The sequence below is a fragment of the Saimiri boliviensis genome, chromosome 2, assembly GCF_048565385.1.
Source record: "Saimiri boliviensis isolate mSaiBol1 chromosome 2, mSaiBol1.pri, whole genome shotgun sequence".
NCBI classification, from domain to species: Eukaryota; Metazoa; Chordata; class Mammalia; order Primates; family Cebidae; genus Saimiri; species Saimiri boliviensis.
In genome coordinates, this window is record NC_133450.1 from 120,635,103 (window position 1) to 120,653,703 (window position 18,601).

The window sequence follows — 18,601 nt, forward strand, 5'->3', positions numbered from 1 at the left end:
TGTAACAACCCTATTCATTATAGAATAGAATTTGGAATGAGATATATGTACCTTGTAGCCCACCAAAAAGATGAATTACTTAGATGCCAGGAAGCTCTTACTTAAAGTTGATCTTATATATGCCCCACAAATGGCATCAGGGCGTGAGTTAGAGAACATTATGCAGAAAGCCATAGTATATAGTGAAATTTGGGTGCTAATATTTTTTTTGCAGAAAATTAATGAGTTAGTCATCATAGTAGAATATATTTTATGGCTATAGTTAAACTCCTATAAATCTATTTAATCATCTTACATAACTCTTTTGCCAGCTTTAATGTATAAAAATAACCATATCCAAAGATAGTATTTGTGGTTGCTGTTTGTTTTTTGTTGGTATTCTCCAGACTTGGCTGAAATTCAGGTAACCAACAGCTTAGCTATTTCCAGCTTGCTGTGGTCAGTGCTGTGGAAATTATTGCTGAGATAAATATACTTCTGCAGAGAACATGACGAGCACTGGCTGGATTGCCCTGAGCTTTCATCAAATACTAGCCAGAAAGAAATATGAATGTGGGAATGTCCATAACTCAGATTGTTCTCCAGTCTTAGCGATACGGGCTAAAGATGCAATTATGAATCGTGACTTACGAGTTGAATTCAGGTCAGCAAAAGCGGCTAATTCTTTCTCCTCTTAACCACAGCTTGTATCCTTTTCTTCTGTGAAACGTTATCACTGCTCTCTGGGAAGAATTCAATAGCAGTTAACAGTAATGAGATATCTAAGACTAAAGTGATTTTATGCGTTTACTAGCAAGCTCTGAATAATAATACGATAGCCCAATGAAAGGAAAGTTAGTTACCCCTTTGAGCACAGCACAACTTTGTTATCATTTTTACCATACTTTTTATTAATGGATCAATGTTTCAAGTCTGCGAATTTGTAGTAGGTAGTCCCATCTCCTGCAAATGAACAAGCAAAAATGCACAAATCTCAAAGACGAAGTTGAAAATGCTGGCAGAGGTTTTTCTGTATAATTTGTCCTGTGTTTTCAAAATAAGTCAAGTAAATAAAAATTTCCTCTACCTAGCCCAAAACTTCACTACTCCCAGGCAGCTCTTATTGAAGCTGTTGCTCGTCTTTGAGGTTAAAGAATCTAAGGGCATAGTCGCTTACTGTAAACACTTTAGGAAAGAAAAAAATCTTTGAGAGCTGATGGAACATCTGAGTTGTAGGAAGAACCCCAGAAAATGATAAAAATGCTGTAGTGGAAAGGATTAAATTGATTAATGAATTTGATTTTTAAAATCCATTAATGTAGAGAAAATCTGAGGATAAAGAGAAACTAATTATAATGAAATCAGTTCTTAAATTATCTTTTTTTAATTTTAAATTTAACATTTTGGGGATGCTGGGTGATTCCATGGAACTCAAGGAGCCAGGGAAGAAAACATGTAGAGAAGGGAGATTTACATTCCAATTGGACATTTCTCGTTTGTGAATGAGGCAAAGGATTTAAAAGATAAACAGTAAGTGCCAGGTAACACATTTACTGACAGAAGTGGACTAGGTAGGTTTAACTTTACTGTTTCTTCTTCGACCCCTGTAACTCTGTGCTCTGGACTTCTGGCCCTGGATAGATTCTCCGCTAGATCCTGTAGCTTTTATTGCTGCTTTTAGGAACAAGAACAATCTTGTCAGTAATTGAAAAGTTCCATCTATTTGAATATAAAATGAAAGTTTGTATCCAGTTTACAGCTTGAGCCTGCAGTATGAAGCAGCTGCATCCCGGCATTGGTCTGCCCCTTCCTGATAGGCCAGCTCCTATTGCAGACCTCTCTGGAGTTGAGCCCAGGGAAAGACGACCAGAGCAGGCATGTCCACTGGAGTCGGTGCTGTTGTCAGGTGGCATTGGGTCTGTGTAGCAGTTGTACTGTTGCTGCCTCTTTCTTTCTTGGGGCCCTTTTATAGTTTTCTTAGCCTCAGGCTGGGAGCTTCTCACCACAGTTCTTTTGACACAAGCCTTACCACTTCTGTTGTCTGCTCCCTCTGGCTGACCCTAAACCTCCCTCCAGATCCCCCTTCCCCCATCCCCTAGCCCTGGGTTTCTGATCTCTGCTGAGACATTTGCCTTTCTGGGAAGTCCCTTTTTAAGATGGCAGACAGTAGGCTCATTCATGGAGCCCTTATATAGCCCCTGGTAGGGAGCACAGTCCTTGGTGTCACGCCAAGCGGAAGGACACCTCCTTTTCATGTAGCCCTTTCTCACACTCTCAGCTCTGTCACCAGGAAAATGCGTCCCTCAGCAAACTCTAGGGGACACCTGTCAAGCTTCTACATGGTTTCTTGAAGCCCTCATCACTCGGCTTCTGAAAAGGGAGAATCCTCCCTTTCTCCCTGAAAGTGCTCTCCAAAGGAATTCTTTACTTAATCCGTCTAGAGGTATGTGATAGGCTGTTGCTGATAGAACTGATTTCACAGTTTCTTTGTATATTCTGCATAGTTGACTCAGCGCTTCACTTTAGAATGTGAAAATATTTAGTATCCTCTGAATTATGGATTTATACATCTAACTTGGGGACCTCAATTAAAACTTTGAGACAGAGGGGAGCCCATTTTATATACTCAGATAATTAAAGTGAGTTTCAGGTATTTTGTTTCCTTCTTTTGATTGTTCCCTTCAAACCTAAATCTTACCTTCCTAGTTACTACCTTTGATCTCATCAATCTGGATCTCATAGGGTGAGTTATGATGGGGACCTTCAATACTGGTGGCGGTTTGTTGGATCCCTTCTCACAGACTCTGGGCAGTTTGTTCACAGGCAGTGATGGAAGGAGCCACAGGTGGTGGGTGTGCCTGGGACCACTGTCTGTTCAGTCCACCTGCTGAGTACACAGGGACTGTCATCTGCAGGACTTCTGAAGCAATCCAGGACCTTTTCTTGTACCCACTGAAGCACAGCACGATCATGTTTGAAAACCAAAGCTTCAGTGTGCAGTAAACACTGATTTCTGCCTGTGATAATTTTTTATTTTATAGTTTGTATGGCCATTAGAGGAAATAAGCTTCAGATTTATAACCAAATGATCACTCTCCTTTTAATAACTGAATATAAAAACTAAGCATTGCTCTCATTAAATGCTACCTGAAACTCTTCCTTTCTTGATTTGTTATCTTATCTAGCAGATTTTAAAACCTAGGAGAAACTTTGAAACTCAACAATTAGCAAGAGAGCTCATGAATAATGAAATTCCTCTAGAAATCCTCATAAGAGACCATTTACTTGTTCTTGGAATCCATATGCTAGTGAGTAATGGAATATACTTGCTGTACAAGCAAATAGACATTCAGCTACTCACAGGAAAAGATGCTCAATGACAAGAGAGAGGCGGAAAATTTCCCACACTAATCCCTAGCCCAGAAAGATCCAATTTTATCCCATGGTTTCCATATGTCAGTAACGCAATCTGTTATGTTGCAGTTGAATTGGGAAGTTCTCAACAAATAATTTTAAGATTTAGTCATTATTTCCTGAGGTTCACTAAACTAGTAATACTGCAGGCTAATGACTCAATTTTGTTTTAATTTCTTTGTTCAAATTCTTAATACACATAGATTGTGCCCTATTACATAACACTTAATGTGGGAACATTCATTCTCAAGGGACAATTGTGGTTCTAACTCTGTGTAATTATTATTGAGTACCTTAAAATGGGAAACTGGGAGGTTTTGTATAATTTCTATAATTAATTTTAAAACAGCATTTTATATCATGCTTTTCAGATAAAGTGTTCGTATTGGGAAGGAGAAAAACCTTAGCATCTCTTAAAGAGGCTCTTATTTTCCAGTTTCATAATTAGGATAGTTCCATCACAGTTATGCAGCCAACACAGAGAATATCTTGCAAGGCTGCCCTCCCAGAATGTTCCAATTAAAGGAGGTGAGGCCCAGTAGAAAGTATCCTGTTGTGAAAGTTTTGCCAGATCATAACTTTTCTCCATTTACCTCATCCCCCTCCACACATAAACCCAGTTCATGAGCAATTCTGAACAAGCCTAATTGCAAAACAAAACTGGTTGTAGCTACTTGGATCACCTTAATTCAACCCACCATGATCTCCCTGTGACTATTTCAAGAGCCTCCCTCCCCATGGATCCACAGATCTATCTGCATAGGGCAGCCAGAGAATCTTTTATTTCCTTACACTAAAACCAATCAGCAGCTTTCCACTTGGAATAAAATCCTATCTCCTTCCCAGGGCTCACAGACCCTGCCTGATAGAGCTCGCGCTCATGGCGTTCTCAGCCACGCCACCCTCCTTCCTGTTACCTGATTCACCCAAGGTCTTCTCCACCCAGAACCTTTGCTCTTGTTCCTCTGCCTGAAATGCTCTTCCTCCAGATCTTGAGGAGCGCTCTTCCTCTGAGGGTTCCTCCTTATCCCTCAGAGTTAACTCACATGTCAGAGAGGCCTTCCTTGACACTGTCTCCAGCAGCCAACCCCTTAGCTGAGTTATTTCGCATCTCCCGTTTTAAAACCCCATCATATGTCTCCCAATCAGTAATTATGCCTATTTGTCTGCTGAAATACCTGCTCTGTGATGCTAGGGGTGCCATATACCTTGTTCATTGCTGAATCCCCAGTACAAAGTGCTAATTGTATGGGCTCAGTAAAGATTTGTTAAATGGAGAGGAGGAGGGGAATGAACGTTGTCCGTAAACACTGTGTATGTATTGACTTTTTTCCAGTGTTCAATTACTGTTGAACCTACAGAGCTACATCTCTTGCCATGTTTTAATTATGTAAAACTGGGTGTATTTCCTCATCAGTTTAATGTGATTGTAGCTGATTTGTGAAAGCTCTATTTCTGATTATAAACCTGGGATCGTGTGAAGTACCATTTTGAAATAGTTTACTTTCACCTTCTCCTTTTTTGCATGGGGAACTTTAGGGTCAAATCTAACCCTAAACTCACCCATATATATGAGGCTGACTTTCAGCCAGAGTGCTGAATTACAATATTGAGGGATTTCTGTGTGGTGGTAATCAGTGCCTGCTTGCTGTTACTGTGAGCCCTTTCCCCACTTTGTTGCAAAGTCCCAGTGAGAATTGCAGGAGGTGCACCAGGGTGTGAGGTCTGGGTGCTGTCAGGGGGATGATACTAAAACACTGGGATCCCAGTGAGCAAAAGCCTTGATGTCCATCTGTCCCCACACAGCCATAGCTGCCTCCTGACAGCCACCCCCTTATGGCTGCTTTGAGGAAATGCACGGTGTAACATTTGTAAGTAACCTCGTCAGCTGTGTACCATTTGTGTTTAATACTCTGGTGTTGCTTAGTCTTTTCCCCTGAATATTAAAATAAGATTTTTCTACTTTCTCCATATAGATCCATCATGCTTTCTTTAACTGATGTGTGGATAATCTCCCTCAAGAAGAGTTGAAGTTATCATACTATAATTTCAATATCATCTTTACAGAGAATAATCTCATCATTATCACTGTTATGCTTTTCAATACTGCAGTAATATCTATAGTAATTGTTTACCTATTAGAGTACAGATAAACTTGGTTCTAAAAACCTAGTTGTTTATATATATAAATTTTTAGAAACTTAGTCGTGATGGGTCAGCTGAGGAACATGCCTTGATGCTCACTTACCCCCCTGCTTCTTTGGTACATACTAGAGGATGTTTGCTGTGATTAATCTGAAGTTAGTCACTTCTGAACAAAATTATGTTGAGGGTGGGATATAGGGATTCATCTTTAATTTTCACTTCTTTGGGCTGCATTTTTTTTAACCTCTGTATTTCTGCTGTCTTCAAATGACACAGAGTACGTTTCCTGATGGGTGGACGTCATGGAGAGTTTAAGTTCCTGCCTCCCTCAGGCTATGCCCCTTGCTATGAAGCCTTACTTCCAAAAGAGAAGATGAGATTGGAGCCTGTCAAAGAATATAAACGTGATGCTGATGGTGTTAGAGATCTCTTGGGTACCACCCAGTTCCTCTCCCAAGCCTCTTTCATCCCATGTCCCATAGACACCAGTCAGGTAGGTTCAAATTGCCAGCAAAAGGCAACTGATAGAGATGAAACAGTCGAGTTAAATCTTTCTTTCTTTGTTGTCTTTAAACCTTTCTTAATATACATGCTCTAGAATTGTTGTGTAATGTGAGCAACTATTAATCTTCACATTTTCACCATGTGCGTCGATGGAGCACTTAAGGATTTCTCAATCAGTGAATATATTGAGCACCTGCTACATGTGCTATATTCCATGGAGGATAGACAGAAATATTTCTATATTATCTGGGAATTCTCAACCAAGTTAAAGATGTAAGAAGCAAATGTATTATTTTTTAAAGGCCAAATGTAATAAATGCAAAATGAACAGTATGTACCAGTAAATGCTAGAGAAATCCTTTAGGCTACGATGTTTTCAGAAGTCTGTGTGGTAAGGGTGGAATTCATTTACAGCCTTTAATAAGCTTAAATGGGGAGAGTCTCCAGGGGTGATACAAAAGAAATGGTATAAATAAGGGCCTAGAAGTAGAAACACAAAGTAGAAGTATAGACAGGTGGCAATGCATATGCTCATATGGCTTGGCTCTTGGAAGAGAGAGGAGCATGTAGGAGAAGGGATAGAAAATAAAAGGGAGAGAAACGGGGAACAGCATGGAGGGCTTTGAAAGTGCTGATAAATGGACATTTTGGGTTTGTATTTTGAGAGAGACGCATTCATATGGTATCACAAGGGGTGTGCAAGAGCTTTTAGCATTTTCTACACAGCAGGGCTATTTGAATCACTATTCTAGATGTTATAGAAAATAAATGAAAAGAGACCATGCCTCTAAGGCACTTGAGGTTAATAATTTGCAAGTATAGCTCTTTTAGCTTAGAGACTTTCTCTAGCATGTGTTTTTCCCATAATATTCATATAACCTTGTTATATTAATCTATGTGTATGCGTTCATGAGTTTGCTTCTTACCTCCTGTGGCTAATAACCATGTATTAGACCATTTTCATACTGCTATAAAGAACTACCTGAGACTGGGTAATTTATAAAGAAAAGAAGTTTTGTTGACTCACAGTTTTGCACATCTGGGGAGGCCTCAGGAAACTTACAGTCATGGCAGAAGATGAAGAAGAAGCAAACACATCTTTATAAGGCAGCAGGATCGAGAGAGCATGTGAAGGGGGAAGTGTCACACTTAAGCCATCAGAGCTTGTGAGAACTCTATTATGAGGACAGCAAGTGGGAAGGCCACCCCTATGATCTAGTCAATTCCCCCAGGCCCCTCCCCTGACATGTGGGAATTACAATTTGAGATGAGTTTTGGGAGGGGACACAGAGCCAACTGTCACTTCTGGTAGCATTTCAGTATTTCTCTGCCTGCTTCATAGAGCACCTTGATATGGGGGATGAGAATGTTGATAGGAAATTGGGAGGGGGTTGTGAACTAGAGGAGATCCTAAGAATTAGCTCATCTGGGTCCTGTGTATTCTAGATGTCAGGGAGGAAAAAGTTTTTTTCTACCCTCCTTGGCTCTGATTTTGGAGCCCTGTGAATTAAACTCAGATGGACAGATTAGCAAGAAGAAAAAAATGGATTTTAATCACCTCATAGGGAGTTCACAAAGAAATGTAAGTCAGGGAGGAAGTTAGAATTTGACACTTACATACCATCCTAATATGGAAAGGAGATGGGGAGAAAGGCACTTCTGGGAAAATAAATGTCTTGGGGAAAGATAAATGATTCCTTAGGAGAACAGATAAGAGATAGAGTCTGATTAAATGTGGTGCTGACCTTTCTCTTGTGGTAAGGGTCCATCTCCCTCAGAAAAAAATTATTGAATTCTTTTGGGGGGCTTTTTTTAAGGCAGATAAGAGGAGTCCAAAAAAAGTCCCATCCTGTATCAAAGTCTTCAACACAAAATAATCCTTATACCACTGTGGCATATTCTGGGCTCTTTCATAGACAAGAAGCGTGAGGACTACTCTCTGCCTGCTTGGGCACCAGCAGCCCTCCACGGATACAGAGCTGCTGGTGCCAAGTAGGGAGAAAGTGGAAGCATGAGTGTGACTGCTGTCTGGGCTGCCTTTCCTGACTTAAGTAATCAGAAACACGTGTTATTCAGACAAGGCTTTCTAGAAGATGCTGGCCTCCACAAGAGTTCAAAAAAATGAGGTAAAGTTTTGATACGGGAAGAAAGAAGGTCTTGAACAAGGAATGAGAAGAGTTCTCTTAACATGCAGAATTGAAGATTTGGAAATCAAAAAGTAGAGATAAATCCACAATCCAGAAGAAATTTGATGTCTAGACCCAAGACTGAATTTGCATGGACCCTGAAACTAGGAAAATTTTGCTGGAAAATCATATTATAGGGAAATGTGCAAGGTGCTATTTATTATCTTGAATAAGAACTTATAATTTTTTAGAATCTATCATTCTTTGAAATTACTGTGAAAGGAGAAGTTAAATATAAGATCCTCACATAGTCAACTATCCATTCTCCTTGGGGCACTTAACCAATCTGAAGATTAAGTATCTTCAACTAGAGTTCTTAATGCATGGCCTAACCAGAGCCCTGTCTAGGGTCTGCCTCAGCAGTTTAATAAGCACTAGGATCAAAGACCTGATATGGTTTTGCTGTGCATGCCCACCCAAATCTCACCTTGAATTGTAGTAATCTACGCACATCATAGGAGGAACCCAGTGGGAGATAATTGAATCATGGGGGCAGGCTTTTCCTATGCTTTTCTCATGATTGTGAATAATTCTCACAAGATCTGATGGTTTTATAAAGGAGAGTGTTCCTGTACATGCCCTCTTGACTGCCACCACATAAGATGTCCCTTTGCCCTTTGTCTTCTGTCATGATTGTGAGGCCTCCCCAGCCATGTGGGACTGTGAGTCCATTAAACTCCTTTCCTTTATAAATTGCGCAGTCTCAGGTATGCCTTTATTATCAGTGTGAGAATGGACTAATACAGTAAATTGGTACTGAGAGTGAAGTACTGCTGTAAAGACACCCCAAAATGTGGAAGCAACTTTGGAACTGGGTAACACACAGAGGTTAGAACAGTTTGGAGAACTCAGAAGAAGATAGGAAAATGTGAGAAAGTTTGGAACATCCTAGAGACTTCTTGAATGGCTTTGACCAAAATGCTGATAGTAATATGGACAATAAGGTCCAGTCTGAGATGGTCTCAGATGGAGATGAGGAACTTGTTGAGAACTGGAGTAAAGGTCACTCCTGCTATGCAAAGAGACTGGCAACATTTTACCCCAGCCCTAGAGATCTGTGGAACTTTGAATTTGAGAGAGATGATTTAGGATATTGAGAGAAGAAATTTCTAAGCAGTGAAGCATTCAAGAGGAAGCAGAGCATAAAAGTTTGAAAAATTTGCAGCCTAACATTGCAATAGAAAAGAAAAACCCATTTCCCTCAAGAAATTCAAGCCCACTGCAGAAATATGCATATGTAACAAGAAGCCAAATGTTAAGCAGCAAGACAATGGGGAAAATGTATCCAGGGCATGTCAGTGACCTTCGCAGCAGCCCCTCTCAGAGGCATAAAAGGAAAAAAATGTTTTCTGGGCTGGACCCAGGGCCCCCTCGCTTTGTGCAGCCTAGGAACTTGGTGCCCTGTAACACAGCCATTTCACTCCAGCTGTGGCTAAAAGGGGTCAAGGTACAGCTCAGGCCATGTCTTCAGAGTATGCAAGCTCCAGGCCTTGGCAGCTTTGACATGGTGTTGATCCTGTGAGTGCACAGAAGTCAAGAATTGAGGTTTGGGAACCTACACCTATATTTCAGAAAATACATGGAAACACCTGGATTTCCAAGCGGAAGTTTGCTGCAGGTATGGGGCCCTCACGGAGAACTTCTACTAGAGGGGTGAGGAAGGGAAATATGGGGTTAGAGGTCCCACACAGAGTCCCCATGGGGACACTGCCAAGTGGAACTGCGAGAAGAGGGCCACTATCCTCCAGGCTCCAGAATGGTAGATCCACCAACAGCTTGCACCATGCACCTGGAAAAGCCACGGACACTCAGCACTAGCTCACAAAAGCAGCTGGGCAGGGGGCTATACCTTGCAAAGTCACAGAGGTGGAGCTGCCTGAGGCCATGGGAGGCCAACTCTTGCATCAGCATGACCTGGATGTAAGACATGAAGTCAAAGGAGACATCATTTTGGAGCTTTAAGATTTGGCTGCCCTGCTGGATTTTGGACTTGCACGGGACCTGTAGCCCCTTTGTTTTGGCCAATGCCTCCTATTTGGAACAGGTTAACTTACCCAATGCCTCTACCTCCATTATATCTAGGAAGTAACTAACTTGCTTTTGGTTTTACAAGCCAGTGAGCAGAAGGGACTTGCCTTGTCTCACAGGAGACTTTGGACTTGGACTTTTGAGTTAATGTTGGAATGAGTTAAGACGTTGGGGGACTATTGGAAGACGTGACTGGTTTTCTAATAGGAAGATATGAGATTTGGGAGGGGCTGGGGTGGAATGAGAATGGACTAACACAAGGCCCCACTTCCAAGCAGCCTACTTAGGATCCCCGAGAGATAATTATCAAGCCAATGTTACTCTGTCCCAGGTAGTCACCAAATGAGGTAATGGAAACTATGATTTAGGGTTATTTGTGGAGTTTCTGTCCACAGCAACTGCATTTTCCCCTTTCACTGAAGCCTTGTGGCTCCTCTGGCCTGCAAATCCACTTTCAGGCTATGATCAACTAAAGAGAACTTTAGTTTAAACAGATTCTTAATTAACCAATAAAATCCAAATATAGTTATAACTTGTTTGACAATTTTGCCCCACTTTGTTCCTTATCAAAAACATGCCGCTTTCAGTTGGCCCTGTGTCTGTGGATTTCGTATCTGCAAATTCAGTGAACCAGAGATTAAAAATATATAAGAAAAACACATTTTAAAAATATAGTATTATAATCATTTACATAGAATTTACATTGTATTTTGAGTAGTATCGTGATTATTTAAAGTATTTAATTTATATGCAAATATGCCATTTTATATAAGGGACTTGAACATCTGTGGATTTTACTATGGGGGAGGTGTCCTAGAACCAATCATCTGCAGGTGCAAAAGGACAACTGTGTTAACTTTGACTTTTCAATAATTAGGTTTGGTCAGGCATGGTGGTTCATGTATGTAATCCCAGCACTTTGGGAGACCAACTGGGGAGGATCACATAAGCCCAGGAGTTCAAGACCAGCCTAGGCAACATCAGGAGACCCTGTCTCTACAAAAAAAAAAAAATTAAAACATTAGCCAACCATGGTGACATACACCTGTAATCCCAGCTACTCAAGAGCCTGAGGTGGGAGGATTACCTGAGCCCAGGAGTTAAAGCTTGCAATGAGCTATGACTGTACCACAGCACTCTAGTCCAGGTGACAAGATGAGACACTGTCTCAAAAAATATGCAGTGGTCCAGGTGTGGTGGCTCATACCTGTAATCCAGCACTTTGGGAGGCCAAGGTGGGTGGATCACCTGAGGTCAGGAGTTCAACAGCAGCCTGGTCAACATGTCAAAAGCCCATCTCTACTAAAAATACAAAAAAGTTAGCCAGGCGTGGTGGCATGCACTTGTTACCCCAGGTACTCCAGAGGCTGAGGTGGGAGAATCACTTGAACCTGGGAGGCGGAGTTTGCAGTGAGCAAAGATGACACCACCGCACTCCAGCCTGGGAGACAGAAAATGACTCCATCTCAAAAAAAAAAAAAAAAAAAAAAGTAATAATAATGATTAGGTTATGTTAGGTTTTTAAAAAGTCTTTAAGACACATAGTAATTATAGCACATTTTAAATATTGTTGCTTTTCTCTGTGATGTTCTTATACATCACAGATATGATATACTTTTTGTACAAAAAAATATTTTTTCAACGGGCACTTACAATCCCCCAAAAAGGGATTTTTTTAATAGTGAAATTTTAAATGGTAGAAACACTGATAATTATATAATAGAGCAGGGACTACAGGGGCCAGGCAGGTGATGGAGAGGTCAAGCATGCAGGTCCTCCTGAAATTGATGGTTAGTTCTCAGCTCCATCTGATAGATGCCAGGCAAAGGTATGGGTCAAATGTTAGCCATCTTCTAAGTTCTCAAAAGAAACTGGAAATCTGGAGTTTTATATGAAACATACCATTTCTTAGGGATTGTCAACCAATAAACATGAAAATAATTTTTAAAAACCTGAGGTGGGGGAAAAACCTAGGCTCCCAGTTTGTGACCTCTGTGCAGAGATAGGAGCAAGATTCCAGGAAAATAAAGAGGAACTCTCCCTTTAGGTAATCAGGGGAGACGTCTCAAAAGTGGTGACATTTGAACTAAATGCAGGAGGATAAATGTTGAAGGTATTTGCTAGGTGCTGAGGAAGGGTGTGTGTGGGTGTGTGTGTAGGTGTGTGTGTGTGTGTGTGTGTGATTTGCACAGTGGGAAGTATTAATAAGGATTAAGTTTGCATATGCAAGGGCACAGAACCGTGAAACAGTGTGGTCTTTTGGGAGAATTTCAAGAAGTTTGGAAAGGATGTGTTTGTGGAGACTATGATGAGAACTAAAGAAGAGTACCGTGTGTGTGGTTAATACATCTAGTCTTAGTGTCACGGAACACTTGGGGGACACTAGAGAATGTTTTGATATGATTTTTTATTGTAGATTCATCCTGCTGGCTGCAGTGTAGAGGATAGATCAGTGGGGAGCTGGGGAGGCCAATTATAAGGCTCTTGCAGTGGTCCAGGGAGAAAATAATGAGGTTGAGTGATGGAGAGAAGGGGATTCCTCGGAAGGACACTTAGGAAATAAACATGGTAGGTTTCCTGACTGATTAGATGGGGGAGTAGTGCCAAGGGAAAGACAGTAGGATGACTTACAGGCTTAAACAGGTAGTGGGGCCATTCAACAAAAAGAGAAAATAAAAACAGGAAGAGAAAAAAACATTTTGAAGGAAAAATAATGAATTCAGCTTTGGGTAACATATTGAGCTCATTTTAATGGAAAAATTCTGTAGGTAGCTGGAACCATGAGTCTAAACTTCAAGAGACCATGGTTAGAAATGGCCTGACTTGGGCGTGATCATCTACTGGGTGAGAGAGCATGGAATGAGAGGAAATAAGGTGAGGCATGTGAAGAACATACGGCGTGTATACCTCCAGAAAAGACGAAGAGGCAATGGTTAGAGAGGCAGCCGGGAGCAGAGAGGAAGCCAAGAAAGGAAGAGGGAGAGGGTTGGAAGCATGTGAGTCAGGCAGTGAGGTCGCATACTGCACCTTCTCCTGGGTGATGTGCCAGTGAATTCAAGTGGGGCGCCTGACTCCTATAGATTTTATGATAGGTTCCAGTACAAGCAATTTTAATAGTTCTGGCTTTTTGCTTGTTCCTTTTCCTTTAGGTTGTTTTGCCACCTCACCTCGAAAAGATCCGAGACAGGCTAGCTGAAAACATCCATGAGCTTTGGGGAATGAATAAAATAGAGCTTGGCTGGACTTTCGGCAAGGTATGTGTCACAGTGGCCAGGCTGGGGTGGAGGGTGGGATTGCCTTGGTACCTGGAAGCTTTCTTCCTGCTGCATGCCTAGTTTTCATTGCATTCACTTGTTAGGCACAATGGGAAGACCAGGTCTTCACAGAAAGAACTAAGTCTGTCCCCCTTCTTACTCTGAAATACTGGTTTCCTTTATTTGCGATATATCATTGATTCTCAGTACCTGCTTCAAAATACTCGCATCCCTCCTTCAGAAAAAAGTTTTCTTCTCAGCGTGGTTAGTGAAAAGTGGCTGATTCATTGTTATGAATCAGAAGTTGTTTAATATGGTTTTAAGATGTAATGCTAAGATTAATGGACGCTCAGACGAGGTTAGGGAGTCTTTCACTAGAAATCATTTTTCAGAGAGGATGTAAATTGACTGTGTTCCATGATTTGTGTGAGGTCATGTCTGAAGGCAGAAGGATAGGTGAGTTCTGAAGCTTCCTGTAAACCAGCACTCTCAAATGACACACATTCTAGCTTAGTTACTGACAAGGTCTCTGCACTCCCACACTTACATATTTATATAGCTACCATAAAATATTCTTGCCACGTGAGGATAGCTTGACTGTTGAACTAATATCTAGCTCAGGGTCTGTCATGTACTAAGGGATTCAACAAATGTTTGTTGAATAAATTAATGAATTACTTAATGTCTTGAACTGTACGGTCTAATACAAAGTCAGGAGTCACGTGTGGCTACTGAGTACTTGAAGTGTGACTAGTTTCAATTGAGATGTACTTTAAGTGTAAAATAGTCACCAGATTTTGAAGATTTAGTGTGGGGGAAAAAGTAAAATACCTCATAAACAATTTCTTATATCTGTTTCTTAAATTGATTAAAATGATTATTTTGCATTTATTAGGATAAATAAAATTTTATGTGACTAATTTCAGCTCTTCTTTTTGACTTTCTAATGTGGCTACTGGAAAATTTGAAATTACACATGTGCTTCACATTTGTGGCAACTTTATGGTTCTTCTGGACAACACCGGTCCAGATTCTGTAGCCTGTCCTGTACTGAAGAATGTTCCTCTTCAGTAACATTATGGTTATACGAATTTCAGAGTAACAAGATCATGGCTACCACATGTAACATTGCTTCTCTAGGAAAGTATGTTCTAAATGCAGATGCCTGTCTAGAAATAAATCCACAGAGCACAAACCACTGACAACTTAGAGACTGTGTGGCTCATTGACTAGAGAGATCATCTGTTTGCCTATCAGCAAGTTGCTGTCTTTGTCTTGCCTGATACGGATTGCCTGGACCGTGTTTCAAAGTATGTTCTGTTCTGTTTTCCCATGCAGTGCCAGCTGTCAAAACTTAAATCACATTCTTTCTTATGTCACCACCTAGATACGAGATGACAATAAAAGACAACATCCTTGCCTTGTGGAGTTTTCAAAGCTCCCCGAAACTGAGAAGAATTATAACCTGCAAATGTCGACTGAAACCTTAAAGTGAGTGTTTAATTGAGCTGAAGTTTTACAAACAGTGAGTAGATGATTTAATGCATTATAACTAAACTGAAAAGGTATGTCTCTTGCCTGAAAACATGACATATTCTAATAAATTAGAGGGGATGGTGATTATTCATGTCACAAGAGAATTTATCATAACCATCCACTATTATTATTAATTATATATATGTTTCTTAAGAAACCATTTGCTAGCCGGGTGCTGTGGCTCACGCCTGTAATCCCAGCACTTTGGGAGGCCGAGGCGGGTGGATCATGAGGTCAAGAGATTGAGACCATCCTGGTCAACATGGTGAAACCCCGTCTCTACTAAAAATACGAAAAAATTAGCTGGGCATGGTGGTGCATGCCTGTAATCCCAGCTACTCAGGAGGCTGAGGCAGGAGAATTGCCTGAACCCAGGAGGCAGAGGTTGCGGTGAGCTGAGACCGCGCCGTTGCACTCCAGCCTGGGTAACAAGAGTGAAACTCCATCTCAAAAAAAAAAAGAAAGAAACCATTTGCTGTTTGCTAGGGACAGAGAAAAGGTAAGAGTCAGAAAAAAAAGAAACATGGAATCAAAGGATCAAATACCTTCCGCATTTCACATTAAATAAAGGAAAAAAGATACAGCATTTCTAAAACCCATTGGGAAACATGATTTGATTCACTAAAATTCAGTTTTGAAATAACTTTCGCTTCTCCATGATACTACCCATGGGCCTAATTTAGACCTTAACTTTTCTAGCCCAAATTGGTATCTCCCATTTTGAATTCTTTGGGGGTTTGTTCCCTGTTCTCTTGTCTTTGTATTTCCCTGTCCTCTAGTTGTCACTGCAGAACATTCTAACTATGTGGTTTTGTTGGCTTAACGATGCTCTGTAAGGTCCGTTGTCCCATAGGCTCACATGTGTTGCTTTCAATTACACTGAGGCTTCTTGAGAGTACAGCTTTGTACTTCGTGGTGCTGAGCACAGCTCATGTACTTATAGGCATCATGCAGTAAATATTTACTGACCTGTGGGCTGGATATCAGAATTCTATCTGTTCCATAGAATTAGAAGCAGTATATAATTCAAATGCAGATTTATCCGCTGGAAAAACGTCTGCAAGAGGGGCAATTAACAAACTTGTCTTTTATAACCTTATGCTTGCTATCATCTAAACCAGGAGTTGGCAAATTACGGCCCATGGGATAATCAGACCAGTTACCTATTTTAGTAAATAAATTTTTTATTGTAACAGAGTAAAGCTCATTGGTTTTCCTGTTACCTATGGCTGGCTTTGCTCTGTAATGACAAGAGTTGTAGCTGTGACAGAGATGTATGGCTCACAAGGCCTAAGGCATTCACTCTCTGGCCCCTTACAGAAAAAGTCTACTGAACCCTGGTCTCAACGAATGGCTGTTCTCTATTTTCAACTCAGACGTGAGTTAGGGTTCTTGCTGTTCTTCACAGTGCAATTGACCTTAGTTGTCTTCTGTATGTCACAGAACCCTCCTGGCCCTGGGATGCCACATTGCCCATGTTAACCCAGCTGCTGAGGAGGATCTCAAGAAAGTCAAACTTCCCAAAAAGTAGGTGATTTTCTTAATGGTTCAAAACTTTAGTGCTTCAGCCTGAATTTTTAACTCAGGTGGGTGGTACCAAGATGGACAACAGCCCACATACTTGCTAGCACCAGCTTAGAAGGGCTCCCCTGCTTCCTAGATGGCACTGAAGCCCTCAGATAGAAGCCTGGTGAATAAATATTTTAGGGTTTTCCTTCTTTTTGCCCGTTCTACCTGGACCTCACACTAGTATTATTGGTTTTGAGCCTGGAGGTGTGGAGACCTCAGATGGAGGCACTGTCTTTGTTCTATAAAAATAGCATTCAGCACAAAAGCTTAAAAATGGTTCACAGCCATGGCAGAGAGTCACTCTGGCTTTGGACCAGCCTTATACATCCTTTGTGGAAGGAGTATCTCTGCCATCATTCATTTGGCCCCCTGGATCTGCCTGTATCCTCCTCTCCTTCTCTCCCGATACATTCAGATGGAGTTGCACACTTCTTGTCCTTGCACATTCAAATGTTTGCTCAATGGCACATCCACTGGCTCCCTTGCTTACTTGCTCTCATGCATGCCAGCAGATGTTTAGATGGATTCACGCACAGATGTCATCATTACTTAGGAGCCAAGCAATGCCAGCTCTAATCAAATGTTTATCTTCCCCTTCTTTCCTCTTAAACTCCCAAGCTCCACTCTGACACATGCAACTCCTAGTACCAAGCAAAGCACATGTGACAGGCTGCAGTGGAGGGACAGGCTGCTGGCCAAAGCTGGTCAGGACGCAACAGTCAGTGCATGCTGACTCTGCCCAAGAGCAGCATCCTGAATAGGTGGATGCAGGGCATTATCTTACACCTACCTACAGTAGACCCTGGATCTCATGCTGCTCAGAGGTCCTGGATGGATGGAGCCCTGGTCTATGAGTCAGCACTGTTGGAGTCTGGCTCTCATCTAGGCAGTCATTGGCCCTAGGGCCATAGATACCTTTAAACTCAGATTCTCACGTAGCTATGACAAGCTGCTTTCCTGAGTTTCACTCCACAGTGTGCCCCAGTCTTTTCCATTTACACGATATGTCTACCTAGAGCTCTTCTACTTCCTCCCATTATCAAGTTACAGAGATTTGATGCTGTGACTCTTGGACTAGACAACTAACTGCTAAGATCACTTTTAAGTTCAAAAATTATCTGACATCGTGTTTTTTTTTTTTTAATTCTGGAAGTAAAAGTTTAGCTGGGTAGGCCTGAGTGATTATTCTGTGCTGATTTATAAGGAAAGATTTGACTGAAGGTCTTGCTCTTGCCCTTCTGGTTTTGACTTTTTGTGTTTTTGGAGTGGGACAGAGGACTTCTGGTAATGTTGTAGCGTGCTGGATATGCCCGTTATTTGTAGAGAACAGAAGTAGTTTTCGTAGAAACAAAGATGGTTTGTACTGACCATCTGTTTTTCCAAGTCTTCTTTGAAATATGTTACATATGTTGGGAGGAAGGATGATAGATTAGGGGCTTCATCTATAGACTTGAAATGGAGCTGAGCTTTTTGTTCAGCTAAAAAATGGAACCCATGACTGTAGCTTCATTTGTGTAGCATTCTTACCATGTGCTCTTGGTCTAAAATCTGCAGTGAGAAACTCATACAGATCTGTTAAAAATGTATACTTTTACATTTACTTGTAGCTATATGATGTCCAATGGCTATAAGCCAGCCCCTTTGGATTTGTCTGATGTGAAGCTGTTACCTCCTCAAGAAATTTTAGTGGATAAGCTTGCAGAAAACGCGCACAACGTTTGGGCAAAAGACAGAATAAAACAGGGATGGACCTATGGCATCCAACAGGTAAGAACTGCTGGGTCAGGCATGCTGGAAAAGTTAGAAGACAGGATCATCCATCCACATGCCGTTTTGCTTTGTTGTGTGTTAGATCAGAAGGAAGAGGTTGCCTTTGCACTCTATCCCTCACACCTCAGTATGTTCATTATTTATGGAATTATGAGGCTGGACAGAATTTGTAATGGTCACATCATAGCTAAGCAGTATTTCTGAGATGGTCCCATG

At 41.2% G+C, this 18,601-nt stretch overlaps 1 protein-coding gene across 11 annotated transcripts in view; it reads left to right on the top strand.

The window, feature by feature from the left end:
• The window catches only part of RYR3 (ryanodine receptor 3), a 564,246-nt gene that overhangs the window by 313,465 nt on the left and 232,180 nt on the right, over positions 1-18,601 (top strand). For all 11 annotated transcript variants that reach the window (XM_074394143.1, XM_074394150.1, XM_074394148.1 and 8 more), the window contains 5 exons: positions 5,815-6,031; positions 13,406-13,510; positions 14,898-15,001; positions 16,490-16,573; positions 18,223-18,382. In XM_074394143.1, the coding sequence (XP_074250244.1) occupies positions 5,815-6,031; positions 13,406-13,510; positions 14,898-15,001; positions 16,490-16,573; positions 18,223-18,382 (670 nt within the window). The remainder of the gene's footprint in view (positions 1-5,814; positions 6,032-13,405; positions 13,511-14,897; positions 15,002-16,489; positions 16,574-18,222; positions 18,383-18,601) is intronic.